We start from the raw sequence: 19,973 nt of genomic DNA on the forward strand, positions 1-19,973 counted from the left end.
CCTCCAATGGCACCCCGTCATTGCTGATCCGAAAGAAACCTTATATAATTGCTGCCTTACAAACTGGTTCTGCAACCTTATATAATTAATCTTACTGACATATTAAGTTTAAAGTCTTATCTTTTGTTATTATAAGTATCTATATAATAATATTAGAAAACGCACTAAAATTTTTTAGTTCTTTTACTATGATTTAATTTACTACATAATATAAACATATATTTATAAATATTAAGAGGAAGTATTTCTTTCTAATATAAGATATACATTTTTTTTTAATTCATTTACAAACTACACCAAGAGGGAGTTGCATCTTCAAAATCCAGAATCCGATTATAAAGGCTGTGCACAACCATGGAAATGATGGAATGAACAATTAGCAAGTCCAGGATCAAAATTTGCATATACAAAAGACCATCAGAAGCTGATATTTCTTGTTTAATCTGTGACAGTGACCCCATTGCCATAAATGGCATCGGGATTGGCAGTGCTAAAGGAACATTAAAGTAAAAACCTGGATATCACTTATATTTTCCCTAATATTATGCATATTCTGGATTGAGTGCTATAGCCTCCTCATAGACCATATCCTTCATTTGCTCTTCTGTCAAGGGTTGTTGCTCAAACTCAAAGGAGAAAGGCTCTGGGCAGACTGGTTCATCTGCTATGTCATGTAACCTTGCAAGGTATGGATGAGCCAATGCTTCTTCAACTGATACAGACAAATCTTGCTTTTAGAAAGAAACAGATGGAAGTCGTATCTAATGGAATGTCAAATTTGTGGAGCACAAGTTTTTCTAAGAAAGTAATTGTGATCACCACGATCAAAGAAAGACCAGGCTAGTTGAAAACGCAAAGTGAGCTCAAATGCTGAAGCAACTCCCAATAATTAGGAAAAAAGTTTAACATGTTTTGCAGGTCTAGGGTTGTTTGTAAATGAATTTTCCTCGCAGCCAACAAAATCAACATAGACTGAGCTTTCACTGTCAGATCAACATATATGGAGAAAATTCATCTCAATCAAAAATTATTGCAATTCAGTAATGTATTCAGAAAAGCTTCAAAATAAGGATGTCCAACTCACCAGTAATTCTTCTAGTGGGATCAAATGTCAACATTTTATCTACAAGATCAATGGCCAGCGGTTGAAAAAGTGGGAAAAGTTCAGCTAACGACCGACGAGGATGTGAATCGAGTTGCCGGATGTATCTCCTTGCATCCTCATTCCGGACAAATCCAAGATCAGATTCAGTTGGTGTGCCAAGAAGCTGCGGTTAATAAAATTACGATAAACACTCACTTCTTATGCGTAGCTAGTTCATTGGAAGAAACATTAACATCGTAAGTGAAACCCTATAGAACCTGAACTGTTAGAATCAGATGCAAAGCACGCCAAGATTGTTCCCTGGTCATGTATCCCTTTACAAAAATGACAATAACGAACATACATAATGGTTGCCAATTAGTGCATATCAGCAATAATTACCCATTTATCCTGGAATAATTTTTTTAGGAGGGACACTTTTACATATTTCTGCCAAATCCTTCTATTATTAATTTCCAACACTTTGACTGCACCCGAAGTTAACTCTTCTCTGAGTGGAAAAAGAAAAAAGAAAAATAGAAAATCAGTTATAAGTTATCTAACGCCTCAACCATTCTTCTGAATATAGATCCTAAACACAACAAGAGATATTCCAAACACAAACTTCTTAAAACCATGCAAGCAATGTTTGCTTCAGTTCTATCTACCGTACCTCTGTCAATAAGCGCATCTGATGCACATTATCTTTGCCTGGAAATAGAGGTTTTCTATTCATAAGCTCCATAAAGACGCAACCTACAGACCACACATCTATCGCAGCAGTATAGTCTGAGGAGTTGAGCAATAACTCAGGTGCACGATACCATCTGGTAACAACATACTCTGTCATAAACTCATTCGCTGAAGTTGGCCGAGCTAAACCAAAATCGCAGATCTTCAAGTCACAATTTGCATTTACCAATAAATTGCTGGGTTTCAGATCTCTATGAATAACATTAGCAGAGTGTATGTATTTCAATCCTCGAAGAGTCTGGTACAAGAAGTACTGCCCAGCATAAATGAACAGAAAGAGATCAGTGTCGTGTATTTGACTCCTGAATTACATTGCGAAGTTCAACAAGAACTAAAAACTGAAATATATTACCTGGCAATGCTCCTCTGACAAACCTTGGATGGAACGAATAATATGGTGAAGATCAGTGTCCATGAGCTCCGTGGCAATGTAGACATCAGTAAATTCTCTGCGTAGAGGTGGAGGAATGACATCTCTGATACCAATGACCTGTTTTGCATTCAAAGTGTTAGAATTTACAAAAACTGATTCCAGTACAAGACATTTCACATTCCAAATCCAGATGTTATGAATAAAATTGGAGGACCTTCAATTTTTGCTACAGATATGGAGGGGAGAGAGAGAGAGAGAGAGAGAGAGAATCCATTATGCAATTTTTTTCTTCTTCTGTTGAGATTAATTACCTTTTCCTATTCATTATGCAATTTTTTTTTCTTCTGTTGAGATTAATTACCTTTTCCTTTATTTTAAATTTTCCGAAGTTTAAATGATCTTTCGAATTGATGATGCACAAACAACTTTACCTGGTTATAAAAGAAAGAATGCATGAAATTTTGGCTAAGAGAAATATATTATAGTAGAAATTGTAAGATATAATCAAACTTGATAAAACTAGGAGTAGAAGGCGACCAACACGGTTCCTAATTTACACAAAATGACATTTTCAGTTTTACTATTAAAAAAAACTAAAAGTCATTAGCAAAAAACTGTAGCCATGTACACAACAGTGAAATGATATCCTTACCTCTTTACTAGAAAACCTAATAAAATTGCAACTAGTGGTAGAATCATCTTTTCTAGAGATTTGATTGGTCATTGCAAAAATTATTTGGAGATAAATTAGCCACGACATGTTTTTTTGCACTATAAAATAATTATTTTAACCTTAAAAGCAAAAAAATATCTAGCTTTGGTCCGATACTTTTTTTATCTTCTAAAAAACATTTGCACAATGAAGTTAGGGTCATCCCCAAGAGAAAAAAAAAAGAACATGCACATAGGGGGCTTCTTGATCTTTTTTATTTTGTTTAAATGATTAAATGATAAAATTACTCTTTAAATCCAAAAAAACTAAGGTTAGTTTCATGGTTGTTTCAATCTTTTTATTCTAGGTCTTTTTTGTAATTTTTGGATTTATTTTGGGGTTATTTGATAATTTTAAATAATTAAATATTATTAAAAAAAATTATTGGTGCATGTTTCAGCACGTGACAGCCCTCAAGCCTTCCGAGCAATGCATGCAGGGTCATACAATTACCAAAATCTATAGGGGTGTGGTGCGTCATCATCTTTTCAACTATGCGTGCATGTTAACAATGAAAGTCCAATTTGGCTGCGGTAGAATTACCATAATCTCATTGTTTTTTCATTGTTTTTATTGAGTTATTTTTATCTCATATCTTAAATAACAGGTTAGTTTAGTTAATTTAAATTTTTTTTCCTCAATGTTTTTTTGGTAAGAAGTTCATTTTTTTTTAATTTTATCCTTTGTCATTAAATTATTAGCCCTTAAGTTGTGATTTTTTCATTTTTTTTTCTATTGGGTTATTTCAAATACAAGTTAGTCAAGTTAACTTAAATTAATTCAGATTTTCATTTTCAATGTTTTTTATTTAACTTCTATTTTTTTATCTTAATCTCATCTCACGAATAATTATGTTTTTTTCCCTTTACTTTTTTTTATGACATTGACCTTTTTTAATTTTAATATTTGACATTAAATTATTAGCTCTTAAATTTTTTTATTTTTTACTTTTTTTTGTTAGGTTATACCGAGAGCATATTAGTAAAGTTAACCCGAATTAACTCAAGTTTTTTTTAATATTCTTTTACTAAATTTTGATCTTTTTTATTAAGTTTTATTTTTTTATATTATAAATTTTTTATTTTGATTTCACATTACCAATCATGAGTTGGTTAACTCAGTCTTTATTCTTTAACATTATATTTTTTAACATTATTTTTTTATTATTATTTGATTTTAGGTTATTACCTTGAAGTTTGCAATTTCTCTTCACTTCACTTTATTATAAGTTATTTTAATTTTATATCTCACATCATCACAACATCATATGTTAATAAAATTAACCCATATTTGCTCAAATTATCATCATCTGTTTTTTTTTTATGTTATACAAAATTTAATCCGGCTAACGACGGAGCACGACACACATACAGTGTAGTATTATTCTATTTCACAAAGTTCCAAGTCGGCGAGCTTACAATTATAACGTATTTCGCCATTCTATAATTCATTTATTACTTCTTCTTTGTATTTGCCTAGTTATAATTTAACAATGAATTACGATAAAAGCAAACATCGGTGTGTAGAGAGGATAGGCTGGCCACACTACCGAAATAGCTAGGCTCTAGGCAACACCTGGACTATTAGGCTAGGTAGTAAGGGTAGAGCTTCCTTCTTTTCTAGTGTTCATTTGGCGTTTCTAGTATAGAAAAAGGGTATTGACTGAAACGCAGTGGAAGAGTGAAGAGGCAGGCAAGGCACTTACGTTTTCGTGATCCAGATGGCGAAGCAGTTTGATCTCACGGAGGGTGCGCTTGGCGTCCATATAATTATCAAAAGCGTTGGCTATCTTCTTTATCGCCACCTTCTCGTTCGTCTCCGAGTTCAACACCGAGCTAAATTAAACTCATTAATTTAATCTAATTCAATCAATCGAACTAATTAAAACCACTCCAAAAACTAATAATTAATACCAGACGATGCCGTAGGCGCCACGGCCAATCGGAGTGATCGGAGGTCGATATTTCGACGTGATTTCAAAAGGATTGCCAAAAATGTTGTATTGAATGAACAGGCCCCCGTGAGTTGGAATCGCCGGGAAATCACCATTTCCCGCTGCGTAATTTGCCATCTCCGATCGTCTGTTTCGTCTCTCTCTCTGAGTATTTCCCAGACCAAAATATCTGAATTCTCTTTTTGATAGATGTATAATTTAAGCTGTGAAGAATTAGAGGGTAGAGGAGGAGATTTAATACATAAGAGAGAAGGGGAGATACTTAGATTCGACTTTCTATTATTATCTATATGTTAATTTACGATAATGCAAGCCTCGCTTGGAAGGAGAAGGGAAAACGCGCGCCAAGTTAAAACAAAACTTGGAGATGGACGCGTTTGGCAAGGGAATAATGGACGGCTTGGATTGCAGCCGCCTCTGATCAAGGGTACGGTTAAAAAAAATTTAAAGATCAATTTCTAATAAATCAAATGGCAACATGATATAAAAAAAAATTGAAGCTTAATTTCTAACAAATGAAATATTGAAGGACGAAAATTAAGAAAAAAAATTGAAGAGATAAAAAAAAAAAAAACTTAATCCAGTTCCACCCAGGTCAAGATACAAAAATTTTGATCCAATCTTGATATTAGGGTGACTGTGTTCAAAAGTAAATTGAATAATATCATGAAACTTAATCATCGAATAACTTGATGTTGAAGGATAAAAATGAAAAACAAAAAAGTTAAGTTAAAGATTTCAACAATATTTGGCTCCATAGTATTGAATAGCTATAACTGAACCATCTGAATGTCAGCAACCATAATTTCTATTGAGGATATTTGATATCAGGAGCAATATTACTTTTGTTAATAAATTCAATTATTGAACTTCAGTCAAGCACTAATGACACAACCATTAATTAAAGAAGATAATCAAAATCATTCAATTGAACAAAATATAGACATTGATTTGAATTGAAATCAGGAAGATTTAATGATGAAAAGATAATAGAACTTTCTACATCATCCAAACTGGAGGAAGCCATCCAAACAAATAATATTTGAGATAGATAAATATGAACCTGCTCTGATACCATGAAGAAGAAAAGAAATAACGTTAAAAGATTTTCATTTTATGCATACTTATTATGTTATTGTTTCTCTCTCTCTCTTTCACACACACACACACAAAGTAATTATAGTTGTCAATGATATTTCTTATAAGATAAAGCCTAAGAATATATAATTAACAACTTATAAAAGTAAGAATATATATGAATAAAATCATATCAGATTGGTAACATATCATAATAGATTCAACAACCAATTTAACAATGGTTTAATTGAGCTAAAAGATCCTGATGATTGGCTAGTGATCCAAAAGTAAGAAGCATACATGATGATGCCTTTGCAATAAATAAATACATATAAACAAGAATGCATGACTAGAGTGTATGCATAGGATGAACAAAGAGCATATGTAAGAGGTTTTTGTGTTTTATAAACTTAAATCACTTAGTTAAATAAAGCAAGATTACAAGTAACTTACAAAATTGTTAAAAGATGAGATGGCAATGTCTACATTATCCTCTAAAAAAAATGTTACAAACCTGAATTCATTGGATTTTAAGGTACTTAGAATTCATAAAACCTGTGCATTAAGAACCTTTCTCTTCTTAAAGAAAAGTTTTTTAAGTATATATGTTGCTACTATCTTAGCAAAATTTCCCGCATAAACCTTATACAGGTCATTAACAAATTAAGATTCATCTACTTAGAGAGAAGACAAATTCAATGTTTGCAAAGGCTTTTTCATGATGTTTATTTTAATCTCAAGGCCTCTAGTTTCTTGCAATGAAAAACAAATATAAAAAGTCATTCAATACTTATGAAGTCATTTATAAAAATAAATGACATCAATAATGATAAAATGTCTCATTGCATTTATAACAAGAAAAAGAAGAAGTAATGCTTACAGTGTCATTTAGTTTTTTAATCACAACATTTGCATCCTCAACGGTTTTCATCATGACAAATATGAGTCGACAACTCCTTCTTGAGTATTTATCATACATAACATATTGAGAAAACAAGAAGATAAGTTATCTGAAGAATAGGCATCCCAACACATTTTACTCTTATTGGGAGTGTGAAGCTTAAAAAAAGGATTGCAAATGATAGAAAAGATACCCATAGTTTCAATTAAGCTATAATGAAATAGTAGATACTGACATGCATAACCTGTAATGAAGTTATACTCATACACAAGTATAAAGGTATAGACATGTGCCCATACACACATAATTACATCCTCTCTTCCACTTTCATTCTAACAAGTTAAATTTAGATTGCTTATTTTAACTTTACCATTAAAGTTCTAGTATTATCATTTAGTTATTTCTAATCTATGGATACAACTGATAAAACATCCAGTGACATATAAAAAGGAAAAATTGACATATCTTCACAAGGTGATAAAATGTCATATTTATCCTTTTAACAATAATATTATCAAGTAGAGGAATGTAATGGATTTACATGATAAGAAAATAGAAAGTTGCTTGACAGATGAAAGTAGTGAGGGAATGATGGTTGCTTGATGTAGAAATACTGAAAAAATAATTAAAGGAGTGACTGATTAGTGATATAAAAATCAAGGTCAAAACTTATCCAAAATTGGTCATATCAGTATTCAATCGCAATGGTTATATCATAAGATTAGGTGGATGATAAATCCATCCTTCATGGAATATATTCTGAGATAGGGCTCGATGACTTGTTAGGGAAAAACTAAAAAGAAAAAAGTAATTGCTTGTTCAAAAGTTGTTTTCTATGAAGTGCTTTAAAGAAGGGCTTTCATGCCTATTTTATATTTTGTACACGAATTAATGATCATACTTTACTTTGGTACTCTTCCAGTTAATAGGGATTAATCTCATCATATATTTTTGGCCTGCAAAAGGAATTTATAAAAGGATATTTGTTGAAAACTATCACATCTTTTTTTTATTTCTTGACATATAAATCAAGTTCAAACAACCTAATGGCTAATATAAAAAATCACAGTTTGATTGAATCAACAACCTCAACAAAAAAAAAACACAAAATAATCAAATAACAAGTCATGACAATAATATAAACCAAAGTTAATTACGTTAATTCTACAAAAAATATCAAACATTCTTTTTTAATGCTTAACAAAAATCCTTTCAAATTTTTTCCAAAGAAAAAACAAGACCACATCAAGTTTCAATCTTAAACAACAACAAATAAATATTTAAGAATTATTTGGTTTATGCGAAAACCACTATAAACTTCTATAAAGGAATAAAATCAACATGTGTTCCATGCTAATGTAGCTCTATATAGCTCCTTATGCATCCGACATTCATGCTTTAAAGCATAACAACACCAATCAAAACATTGGTGGTTCATGTTGATATCTCATAATCCAATATGTTAAAGGAACATGATATTTAGTGTTTGAATAATGGTTAATAAAATATTAGTGTCATTAATTTCATTCTTCTTATCCCAGGAAGTATAAATTTAACAGTGGAAGTCTTAGTACCTATAAAAACAGTCCATATCAAGGGGACTTAAAGCCCTTATGATGATAAAATCAATAACTTCAAATGGAAAAGACAATAAATAAAAAAAAGAACTTTAAATTCCAAGAACAAGAGTGTTTGTTCTTGTTTTTAGTGTTATTAATACTATAAGATATATATAAGCTTTTAAAAGAGGAAAAGTTATTAATCTTTTACCTAGATGGTTCAAGATGTATTTATACTTGTTGAACTTTGTTATTTTGATAAAGTTAAAAGGAACTGAAAAATCATTTTTACTTGACAACATTAATAAATAATAAATATTCTTTACATATAATTAATAAAAGATAAATATCCCTTATAGATTATTAATAAACATTAATAAGGTGGAAATATAGTAAGTCTCTACAGAGACCTTTTATATATCTATTGACATAGGATGATGAGTATTTATGATACGAATAAGTCATGTCCTAAAAAAAGCCTATAGTCATGGATCTTTGAGATCTATTGGACCTAATGTATAGCCAAACTCAGATGAGATGTGTCTGATAGTCCCTCAGACCCACAATACCTTGGGTTCAGCTCATGACTAAACCCAAATGCATTGGGTCTGATACTTTTCCAAACCTATGATGCCTTGGGTTTACCTTAAAGATGAACCCAAGTATATTGAATCTATCAACATATTAGATTCATGATGCTTTAGGTTCACTTACAAGATAAATCTAAATATATTAGGTCTGATAATTTATTAGACTCATGTTACCTTGAGTTCACTTCAAGAGTGTACCCAAGTTTATTGAATCTACCAGCACACTTAATTCATGGTACCTTGGGTTCACCCCAAGGTTGAACCCAAGTATATTAAATTTGACAGCATGCCAGAATCACAATACTTTAGACTTAGCTCAAGTGTGAATCCAAATGTATTATTTCTGATAGCTTGCTTAACCTACGATATCTTGGGTTCAGCTCAAAAGTGAATTTAAATATATTGGATCTGACAACTTATCAAATTTAAGTACATAGCTACCAAACTTATGTTAAAATAGGTTAAAACCTTATATTAAGTTTAAGCTTTCTTAAAGCACCAAAATAATTTATTAGAAATACAAACAAACTTATTAGTTCATGAATTATCTTACTTTATTTTCTTAGTAGCACCATGCTCTTCAACAATCTTTATAAGCTCTTTATTAGTTATAGTTTTTGGAATATTTTTGATATACAGTCTCTTAGTAGCTTTCAAGAAAGGGCCTACTACAAAAACTGGTTTTGTTTCTTTCACTATTGTAAGGGTTTTTTTTTGGGGCTTTAGGGTTTATAATATTAGGTAAATGTGTGAATTTAAGAAAATGGTTAAAATTAATTGTTAGTTTGAGGATTTGAAAAGTAAATTTTATCTAGTTTGTTGAAAAAGTTAGTTTTTAAGTGTGAGTAATAATATAATAAAATAAGTTTTTGTTGTTATTTTTTATTAGATATTTTTCTTTATAGAATACGAGAGAATGAGAAGGTTTTGTGGTAGAGAGTATAATGGATGGATATCTTATTGGTTGGGTGTCAATTTACCAACTTGCCCTTGAAAGATTGGATTTGAATTTGGTACATATTATATTTTTTATTTGTTAATTTCAAAGTTATTTTCTCCTAGATTACTCTTTAATTTGAAAAAATTCACATAATTTTAATACTTGACTTTTTAAAATTAAATAAAGACTATGACATGATATGATGATATTGCAACTTATGTTATTTAGCAGCTATAATTATAAAAATAATATTTTATTTTTATTTTATTATTAATTTTTTATTACAAGAACAATAAAACAGCTATAATTATGAAAATAATATTTTATTTTTATTTTTTTATTAATTTTTTATTACAAGAACAATAAATCCATTGGTGAATGAGTAAAATGAACCTGATATATAACAATACCATTTGTTTATTGTTTTAAGACATGAAAGATGAAAACAATGGAGATTTATGTTTATTTAGATGAAGTTATAATTAGAGATATAAAATAGATATATTTATATGATAATGTATTGGATGAATTTATGTATTTTTAAAATAAAAAATATTGTAAAACATGTCTCATCTATCATTACTATCTATGTTTCTTATATCACAAAATAATAACTAAACACTATCCATTGATAAGTATAATAATATTATTTACTATTAAAAAGATATATTTGTTTTTCTAACTTTTAAAATTTAAATAATGAAATTAGTATCTAGCAAATTTATATTAAAATATTTATTTAAAATTAAAATTTAATATTAATTGATCCACAAACTAAACTAAAAATAACTCTTATTATCAAATAAATAAATAGCTAATAACACAATCCTAGATTCATGATTAAACTTTTTTAAAGAAAATTTTATAATAAAAAAATCACTTGAGAAGAATTATAAAATTTAAAATTATTAAATTTTTTAAAAATATATATTTAATTAAAGCTGCTGTAAGGTGGATTTTTTCCATGCAAAATAATTAATAAAAATAATTTTAATTATGATTTTAAAAATATATATTTAATTAAAGCTGTGTAAGGTGGATTTTTTCCATGCAAAATAAATGAAAAAAAAGTTTTTATAAATAAAAAATATATTATTATAGATTTTATAAAATTAATATTTGAAAAATAATTATATATATAAGATCAAACACAAAAATTATAACCTTAATTAACCAAATAATGTTTTCTATAATTAAAAAATATATGTGATCCAAACAATTCCATGACCAAACATCAGTAACAACACAGGCCCACCCAAGGGTAGAAACAAACCACACACAACCCGAACCCAAGCCCGAAACCCAATTATCGGAATTAGGGTTTCTAGGGTTTTTTTTTCTCCCTGACACTCCCATTTCTCTTCCTATATAAAATGTCGCATATATAATTTCTCTAAATCCTCTCCTCCAGGGTTTGTGGCCATTTTTCACAGAGAGAGACCTCAATCGGAATCAATGGCTCCCAGGAAGACACCACAGGTAACCAGAAACCCAGATCTAGTCCGAGGAATCGGCAAGTACTCGAGGTCGCAGATGTACCACAAGAGAGGTTTGTGGGCTATCAAGGCCAAAAACGGCGGTGTTTTCCCTAAACATGCCCCTAAAGTTAAAGCCCCCACCTCTGCCGAGAAACCACCTAAGTTTTACCCAGCTGATGATGTCAAGAAGCCATTGCCTAACAAGCGCAAGCTGAAGCCCACCAAGCTCAGGTATCCACTTTTATCCATGTCGCTTTCTTTATGAATTCATTCTTTTGAGTTCTTAAATCTTTAAATCGATGTTGTAATTTTTCTTTTTGAGTATGCTTCTGTATTAGAATGGGGTTTTGGTTGTGTTTTCTATTGAATATTTCATTTTGAATTACAAGAGATTTATGGTGTGAGAAAGGCTGTTGATTTACAGATAGTTTTGGCTGCTAAATTCTTTACAATGTGATTTAAGTAATGTTGTAATCTGTTATTTCTTTGCTTTTTATATGGTGTTGTAGGGATAGTGTTACTCCTGGGACTGTGTTGATCATTCTTGCTGGAAGGTTCAAGGGCAAGAGAGTTGTGTTTCTCAAGCAACTGACTTCTGGGTTGCTACTTGTCACTGGTTAGCTTGATTTTTTATTCCCTTTCACAATTTTTATGTTTTTTCTTGTATGACAATGACATCTACCTGCTTAATTTATACTGACTGTCGTGCCTGTGCTGTAGTGGGCTTGTGCATTACTGTTTTTGTTGGGCGAAAGAAATTATTTTATTCATCATCTTAAAGCTAGTGACCTGAAATTTGGATCTGTGATTATGCACGCATCAGTGCTTGGTTATTTACTTGGTTGATGTTCTATGCTGTTTTGAAATGGAAATTTAGTGATATGACTTAGCTTGGATGGTTTAGGATTTGTAAAATCTTGCGACATAATTTGATTTGTAAGGTCTTGGACTCAGTATTGCTGTTATAACGTGGATGATTTTTACCGCGGTTCTCCTGCTTAAAATTATGATATTTGTTTCCCAATTGCTGCAGGACCTTTTAAGATCAACGGTGTTCCTCTTAGGAGAGTCAACCAATGTTATGTGATTGCAACTTCCACCAAGGTTGACATATCCGGGGTTAATGTGGAGAAGCTCGATGACAAATATTTTGCCAAGAAGGCTGAGAAGAAGAAGAAGAAAGGAGAGGGCAATTTCTTTGAGGCAGAGAAAGAGGTGGGTTTTGAAAGTGGTCATTAGTTAGATTTGGTTATGTTCTATTGTATTTTCTCATCTTGTCCATTCAGAAATTTATTATCATCTCATCCCATGTTACAGGGTGAGAATGCACTCCCACAAGAAAAGAAGGATGACCAGAAGTCAGTGGATGCACAAGTCATTAAATCAATTGAGAGTGTTCCAGAATTGAAAGCATACTTGGGCGCAAGGTTTTCTCTCAAGGATGGAATGAAGCCTCATGAGCTTGTGTTTTAAAATAAAAATCTAGGATCGTTTCTCTTGAGCTACTTTTTAATTGTATTTTGTTTGAACTTTATCTTAGCAGATGCACCTCTTCTAGTGTTTTTGGCAATAGACAGCTACATGAACCTCGTATAAGGCAGCGATTGATTTTTGTTTCCCATTTTTCATTTCTTGGTGTAAGATTTTTCATGTTATTTGTTCATTAGAATTGTTAGTTGTGTAGCTTTTGCTGTTATTTTAGTGAATCTAAAACATCCCTTTTCCCTCGAGTTGTTTACATTTTTTGCTTTGGGTCGGCTCGGCTAATGAAATAGTTGGGTACCTAGCACGGCTGCGCTTTTATCAATGAATTGTAGGAAAGTGGATCGGAACTGAAAATTTCACATCCAAAAGACTGAGTGAGTGTTTTCGAGGCAGCTTGTGCGGTCGTGGTTTAAAAAAATATGGTTAGGCATGGCTTGTTGGGTTTAAATATATGTTAGATAAAAATTATAATTGAAATTTATGTATAGAATAAAATATGTATAAAATATTTAATTATGGTTGTTTTTTAAAAGTATTTTTTAATTAGAAATATATTAAAATATTTTTTTTATTTTTAAAAAATTATTTTAAAATGATCTTAAAATAAAAAAATTAATTTAAATTAAAGAAAAAAATAAAAAAATACTTTTAAAACGTAAAAACATATAGAATTTTATAAAACTTAATTAAAAAATTATATAAAAATTAAAAATTATATTTTAAACTTAATTTTTTAATGAGTTTCATAATATAAAATATAATTTGATGCATTATCAAATCTCTAAATATGTTTCTTCACCGCAAACATAGAAATAGATGAAAAACAAACGGACCCCAAGAGAAACAGCTCTGCTGGGCTGTGCATGTTTATCCATGATGTCAACGGTGGCTATTCAGGCAGCCTGTTGCTACTTGATGACATTTTTTCTCGATTGAATGCTGTGAGGTTTCTTAGTTTGGAGTTGGATATTGGTATTTGATTTAAACTTCAATTTCGCACTTCAATGTGATACTGTTTGGTTTCTGGAGGAACAATCTTTTCATAAATAAAAAAATGAAGAACAACGATCACCTGCCATTTGCCCTTACGCTGTTGGCTAGTTCTCTCTGTTTCTCCGCAGTCCCTTGTACCTTAATAGTGAACTCTTTCTTGGTTTTTTATAGCTTCTCGCTCAAAATCACAACGCAAATTGAAAAGGGAAGCCAATCAATTCCACTAGCTTTCTCGCAATGATAGCATGGCGAGTGGAAGGAGGAACAGGAGAGCAGAATTTCTGTTTGAGGGTATATAAATCCATCATAAATTTGCAGTTGGTATCCTATAACTCGAAGAAATAAAAATTTATTTTATTTTATTTCTTCGAAAATCTTCCATGCATATTTTAACAAAATCAGTTTTAATATTAAATTTATTATATTTAGAATCGTAATTTTAAAGATTTTTAAGATTAAATTCAGTTTAAAAATTAATTTTTAATACTTAAAATAATTACAAACATAAAATTTCATTAAAATCTCAAAAAATTGAATTGTATTACTGTAAACAAAACACTTATTATAACTCCAACAAGAAGCGATTAAGGTAACGGAAAATAAGGAATTTGTTACATGAGACCTCAAGCTCTGCTTGCAGTCTTACAGCAAGCTGTCCGTTCGAGCTGGCAATCTCTTGAAGAAATTGCTGGGCACAGAAGGTAGCTTGCTTCTAAACCTAGGATGCCGCAAATAATACAAACCAGCAACTAGAGCCACCACCCTGAAAGGAGTCACATAGAGCACCACAGCTGCACAAAGACAGAACACAATGAAAAGACTGGTTGCTCTTGGATCTCTCCAGCTGAGTAGAGACTGAAATCTCTCCCCCTGTGTTGCTATGTCGCCCACTACAGTTTGGATCCTTCCTGCAACTCCTCTAAGCCTGTCATACCTCATTCGAACTATATCATGGGACTTAGAAGTTGGGAATGTGTCAAATTCTTCATCAAGTTCATCTGGGTGCACTGCTTCTGCCCATGAAAGTTTAGTGTCCATGTGAGGTGGATGCCTTGGTCGGAACCTGTAGTTCCATATTCCAATGAGGAACATGTAGAGAAAGAGAGTTGGGAGGATCAATTCTGGATACCAAATCAATATAAAAAAGAGGATATGAACCAAAACTGATGTAATTGGGTTCCTCCATTGGCAAATGTCCCCAAACCAATGGCTCATAGAAAACAAACCAGAAACAAGTGACATGATTCTGAAGAAGTTGGCTTTGCTTCTTCTCATACTCCACGTGTGAGAATCCACATCTAACATGTACTCCACCACCTCTTTTCTCAGAGGTGGTTCAGCTCGGCCAAGCCTCACAGCTACGATATTCATGGCTTGGTATCTCAAATTGTCTACCTGATTGACTGTGAATGGATGCAAGTAGTGCATTTTAGGCAGCAAAGGATGCCCATAGACATATATCATGTTAGCTAGAGAGAGGGTGGTGAATCTAACTGCCAGTTGGAGCTCCCCCATTTTCTTCACACCGAGTGGGTGCAGAACAAGAAGTGGATAAGAATGAGTGTAAGTCCGATAAGCTTCTAGCGTTGACAGTCTAATTCTTACCTTTCCAATTCTTGCATCTCGTGCTACATTTGCAGCAGTTGGTTTCTCGCCTCCTCCTAAATGGCAGTTATCGAAAACTCCCAATGTTATCACTGTGCAGGGATCGTAAACTTCCCAAGTGTATTGCTCATTCCATTTTGGATTGAAAGTGTCAACGATTGTTCTTGTGCGAACCCATTTCTGGCCGTATTTAGCCACACAATAGGGATCTGTACTCCCTCGGCCATCTTTCATCTTCAATGGAAGAAGACCTTGTGCACCCAAGATTCCCACTTCTAATATCCCAACTGGCTGCTTCCAGAGCTGCCTTGCTGTTGGTCTTTGATCGCTGATGTACATTGTCGATTCATCCATTACATGGTATCCTCCTTCAAGACAAACTCTTAGATGAATCCGGCTTGAGAACTTGAGCTCTTTCCTCCTGTCAGCTTCCAAAACACCAAAACCATATTTTTCTAAATTGAACCAGCGAGAATGAACAGGCCGGTTATCTAGTCGCTTCTCAAAAATGTTGAGAGGCACGCTTATTTTCCCCAAGACATCATCTTTCAGAGGAGTTAATCGATCCTCAACAGTAAGAAAGAGCTGCTCCTCAAAAGGCTCAGCCACTACAAACACCAAATCTTCATTCCAGAGTGGGTTAGCTGTTCTAGTGGGGTGAATCTTTGTCCTGAGAACTTGATTTCCAACTTGAACTTTTACAAATACTTCTGGGAGGCGGCTTCTGTCACTTGGCACCACGTCTTGAGCTTCAATGACATTCACTCTTAGGTACCACAATTTTGGTGATACATAGACTTTTGAGCGGATGTTGAGTACACCCTCTCCATATACTGAGGCAGCATCAGAGTGCCATGCATCTGGAAAGGCTTCATCTGCCTGCGTTCCCATCCAAACCGCAAGCATAATCTCTCCTCTCACCTTCCCTTCTCCTCGTCGGTCCTCCAGCCTATACCATTGAGGAGCCAGTGGACTGTCTGGTGGAACTCTAGTTGGAACTTCATTCAAATCGAAAACTACCCTTCCAAGATAATCGTCTCTCCCCACCATTTCTTTGTCCTTGACAAAAACTTCCAGCACCGATGACTGTATTCGGTCTTTTGAGAAAGCAAAGACCTGGTTCCATTCTGGGTTCATTTTCTTCTCGAAATGCCTTGTCCTACCCTTGTAGTTCCCAAGCTTTACCTCCACATAAGGATCGCAGCTTGCAGTGATGGAGCTTGAAGGAAGATCTTTGGCTTTAACAATTCGAACATATAGGTAGGATACCTGCTCAACAAGGTCATATGTGCTTGCATATCTCTCGCCATTCATCCATCCTCTTCCCCCGTATGCTCCACCACTTGGCCACAGTTCCCCTAACTGGGGGTCGGTGTCCTTCAAGTTGAAGTCATCTAGATCACTTGAATGAGCTGATGGATTAGCAGCATGCATTGTGTAAGGGGCACCGTTCGGTAGTTTCTCCACCGATTGGCTGGTTTTCTGCAGGACTTGGTGTTTGTGTACGTGTTGAGCGGTATCAACTCTTATTTTGGCAGGTTTATTTCTGTTCTTTGGCTCTTTTGCAGGAAAACCGCCACTAGTTTCAGAAATTGCAGAAATCTTTTTCCCAGACTGTTCTGTAATAGCTTCAGAAGTATGAAGAATCTCTGCTCTAGGAAGAGCAGCAAGTGTTCTGCAATCACGGCCGGTATTTTCTGCAATATGAGTAATAGTGGGGAGAGAAGAACTAGAAGGAGAGGTTTCTGGTAGTTGTGGTGTATTAGATGATGGAGGTTGTGATGGAGAGGGAAGGGGAGGAGCTTTCGATTCTGGTGAGGTATAGATTTTAAGGCCAATTTCACCTTTGACAGTTGAGAAAAACCACTTCTTTTCTAATTGGAAAGTTTGATAAACTTCTTCACCTTTCTTGACAATATTTGAACATGGAATTCTAGTTCTACCAAGGAAGTTTCGGCCAGGAATTGGTCTCCTCTCGTTGTAAACGGAAACCTCAATGGATTGGTGATGGCGGTTTTTGGTTTCATCTAGATCAAAAAGAAGTTTTTGGTTCCAAACAGGGTTGAGGTTCTTCGGGATGGTTTTGGTTTTGCTTAGTTGGTTTTGGAAATCAACTTCTACAAATGGGCTAGCTGAACCTTTTCCGTCTTTGGGCATAAGGTCATGAGCATCTACTACTTCTACCACTAGCTTCATGCTCTTTTTCTGGGTTACTTTGCTGGTGTCGGAAGCTACAGGGAAGTGACTCTATACAAGAAATCAGAAACTCGAAGTGGAAGCAAAGAAGTTCAAGTCACCAAGTTACAATATAAATGGAAGGAATTATTGATCGGTTATTTCTCACTCACAGTAGTAGCTTTGAATTGTGAAGAAAGGAATGCTTTGATGGAGAAGCTGCCTTTGAGTTTTGTTGATAGACTAGGTTGGCCAAGAAGAGCAAAATGGAGGGAAAGGATAAGCTTTATTTAGTCTGTGGATGTAATAATCATATGCATATTTCTCAACAAATATTATTTACTGTCGCCCAGATTGCTATGAAGAACTTGAATATAAAGTTCAATGGAAATTGGTTACTTTATTACTGGTTTCCAGATGCTTCTTGCGCGTATTTTCTTCCCTTCAAAAAATTTATTGATGCTTTTAGTAAGCTAACAAAGAATAACATTGGATCTTAATAGGATCAACTATTGCATTTTAACAGTCTAATCTTCTCTTGTTTTCCTTTTCTTTCTACTCTTAAAAGTTCGACATCTCTGACAAGAAAGGGATCAGTCCTGCACCTCTCTCTCAATGTAGATATATGATGTATGGTTTTATCATGAAGCTCATCATAACATTTGGAAAATGTGGATTCTAGGATCTGTTCATAGGTGAAGAAATTAACTTCTTCTGTTACCACACTGATCTGATTTTCATTCGCCTACAAAAACTAATATGTTTAAATCCCGGCATAATCCTTATTAACCAGTGCAGATTTCCTTAGAAACACTTCTCAAGCTTCCAGCTAAAGACACCGCATAAGGCCCTGCGTGCTGATTGTCGATGCTCAAAATTGTAATGTAAAAGGTTCATCATATGTTGGTTATTGATTAAAGAGTAGTTTGCTTAACCCTGTGTAATTATGAACATGCCTTTCTTCAGTGGTCAGCAACACCTATGTGAAGAAAACTAAAGAGAAAAATAAAATGAGTTAAAGGTCATTGTTAGAGCTGAAAGAAGGCAAAAGTAGAACCTAAAGCTCAGGTGAGCGTGACCTTGGTGAAAGATGCCCTTCGTATGCTGTATTCTTTTTCTTGCTTTAAAACTTATTTATTATTGTTGTTATCCCTTTTTTGAGTTAGTCCTATGTTGAAATTGCTACGACTCCATCTGCTATCCAGCTCAATTCCATTTAAAGCCTTAATATGGGGAGTGTAACCACTTTCTTTCATAGATGTTATTCTACACACAATCTCTGCCGTGGTAAAAAAGGAAGGCATGGTATGTCCTGCAAAACATACTACCCCCTCTAAGAAACAGAAAATAAAAAATGGAGGGTATAAAAAGAGAAAAAAGAAGAGGGTATGTGTCTAGGAGTAGGAAGGCTGCAATACCCTTTCGCTGGATTTGATTCGAGTTTCCTACTGTTTTGCTTAGTCCCAAGTACATGACAACATCCTATCTTTTTGCCTGGAGAAAAGAAAAGGGAACCTCAAAAGGAATGGTAGTGTTAGGGAGAATCCGTGCTTTCTCTGATGGATTGTCAAGTCACAGGACATTAAATATTTTTAATGACCAACACTTTTCAAAATTCTGGCTTTCCACATTAAGATATAATAGAGATTGGAGGGCCTAGTGCTGCAATCTTGACCTGAAACAAACAATTGCACGTAAGCTCTCTTCTATCAAAGATCACCATGATTGCTACCCTGAATTACTGGATAATGGCGCTTTATGTTATGAGCAGGTAAAGAAAAAGCGTGGACATATCTCTTTTAGGAATTGCTTGTTTTCATCATGCGCCGGGGGAGGGGGTGTTTTGTTGGTGTTGTGGGTTTGGGAGGTGATTTTTGGCTCCAGTTTTCTGGACCATAAAAACAAGCTCTTCTTCTAAATTATATACCTTTGTTAGTGTAATCATAGTGCTTTTGGAAGTTCACACCTCTTCGTTGAGGAAGGCGAGAGAAGGAAGTATCTTCAGTTCTTCACTGAACAGTTTGCTTTTAAAAATTGTTCAAACTATTTCTTTTATTTATTTATTTATTTATTATTAACATGGTTATATAAATTAGCTTATATGTATTTCAACTAATCTCACAGGTAAATCTTTAATGATTGTGAGATTTATGAGACTTAAACTGGTAATCTCTAAAGAGCAAATCTAGAGCTTGATCAGTTGAGCTACATCCCTTAGAGTTACCCCTACTTTTGATTTAAAACATGACAACTCTTAAATTTTCAATTGATGGCCATGGTGTCCATCTATAATG

At 33.4% G+C, this 19,973-nt stretch overlaps 3 protein-coding genes across 7 annotated transcripts; 1 reads left to right on the plus strand and 2 right to left on the minus strand.

The window, feature by feature from the left end:
* Positions 1–391: 391 nt before the first annotated feature.
* LOC105126017 (mitogen-activated protein kinase 3-like) lies at positions 392–5,206 on the minus strand. Of its 3 annotated transcripts, none has more exons than XM_011026723.1 (6): positions 4,836–5,205; positions 4,628–4,757; positions 2,190–2,327; positions 1,758–2,090; positions 1,085–1,268; positions 392–712 (listed from the first exon to the last, which is right to left on the minus strand). In XM_011026723.1, exons 1-6 carry the CDS (start codon positions 4,991–4,993, stop codon positions 543–545), a joined length of 1,113 nt encoding a protein of 370 aa, XP_011025025.1. In that variant the 5' UTR covers positions 4,994–5,205; the 3' UTR covers positions 392–542. The 3 variants fall into 3 exon arrangements, with proteins under 3 accessions (XP_011025025.1, XP_011025026.1, XP_011025027.1); XM_011026724.1 differs by lacking the exon at positions 392–712 and adding an exon at positions 730–983 and having other exon boundaries at positions 4,836–5,206; XM_011026725.1 differs by lacking the exons at positions 392–712; positions 1,085–1,268 and adding an exon at positions 1,456–1,595 and having other exon boundaries at positions 4,836–5,206.
* LOC105126016 (60S ribosomal protein L6-like) lies at positions 2,446–13,084 on the plus strand. Of its 2 annotated transcripts, XM_011026722.1 has the most exons (5): positions 2,446–2,480; positions 11,376–11,652; positions 11,931–12,037; positions 12,455–12,636; positions 12,739–13,084. In XM_011026722.1, exons 2-5 carry the CDS (start codon positions 11,399–11,401, stop codon positions 12,892–12,894), a joined length of 699 nt encoding a protein of 232 aa, XP_011025024.1. In that variant the 5' UTR covers positions 2,446–2,480; positions 11,376–11,398; the 3' UTR covers positions 12,895–13,084. The 2 variants fall into 2 exon arrangements, with proteins under 2 accessions (XP_011025024.1, XP_011025023.1); XM_011026721.1 differs by lacking the exon at positions 2,446–2,480 and having other exon boundaries at positions 11,258–11,652.
* A 1,378-nt stretch (positions 13,085–14,462) lies between these two features.
* LOC105126018 (multiple C2 and transmembrane domain-containing protein 1) lies at positions 14,463–17,909 on the minus strand. 2 transcript variants are annotated; one of them, XM_011026727.1, is made up of 2 exons: positions 15,126–17,909; positions 14,493–14,962 (listed from the first exon to the last, which is right to left on the minus strand). In XM_011026727.1, exons 1-2 carry the CDS (start codon positions 17,698–17,700, stop codon positions 14,844–14,846), a joined length of 2,694 nt encoding a protein of 897 aa, XP_011025029.1. In that variant the 5' UTR covers positions 17,701–17,909; the 3' UTR covers positions 14,493–14,843. The 2 variants fall into 2 exon arrangements, with proteins under 2 accessions (XP_011025028.1, XP_011025029.1); XM_011026726.1 differs by having other exon boundaries at positions 14,463–17,909.
* Positions 17,910–19,973: the final 2,064 nt, after the last annotated feature.

Source organism: Populus euphratica, unplaced genomic scaffold, assembly GCF_000495115.2.
Source record: "Populus euphratica unplaced genomic scaffold, PopEup_1.0 scaffold44.1, whole genome shotgun sequence".
In the NCBI taxonomy this organism is placed as follows: domain Eukaryota; kingdom Viridiplantae; phylum Streptophyta; class Magnoliopsida; order Malpighiales; family Salicaceae; genus Populus; species Populus euphratica.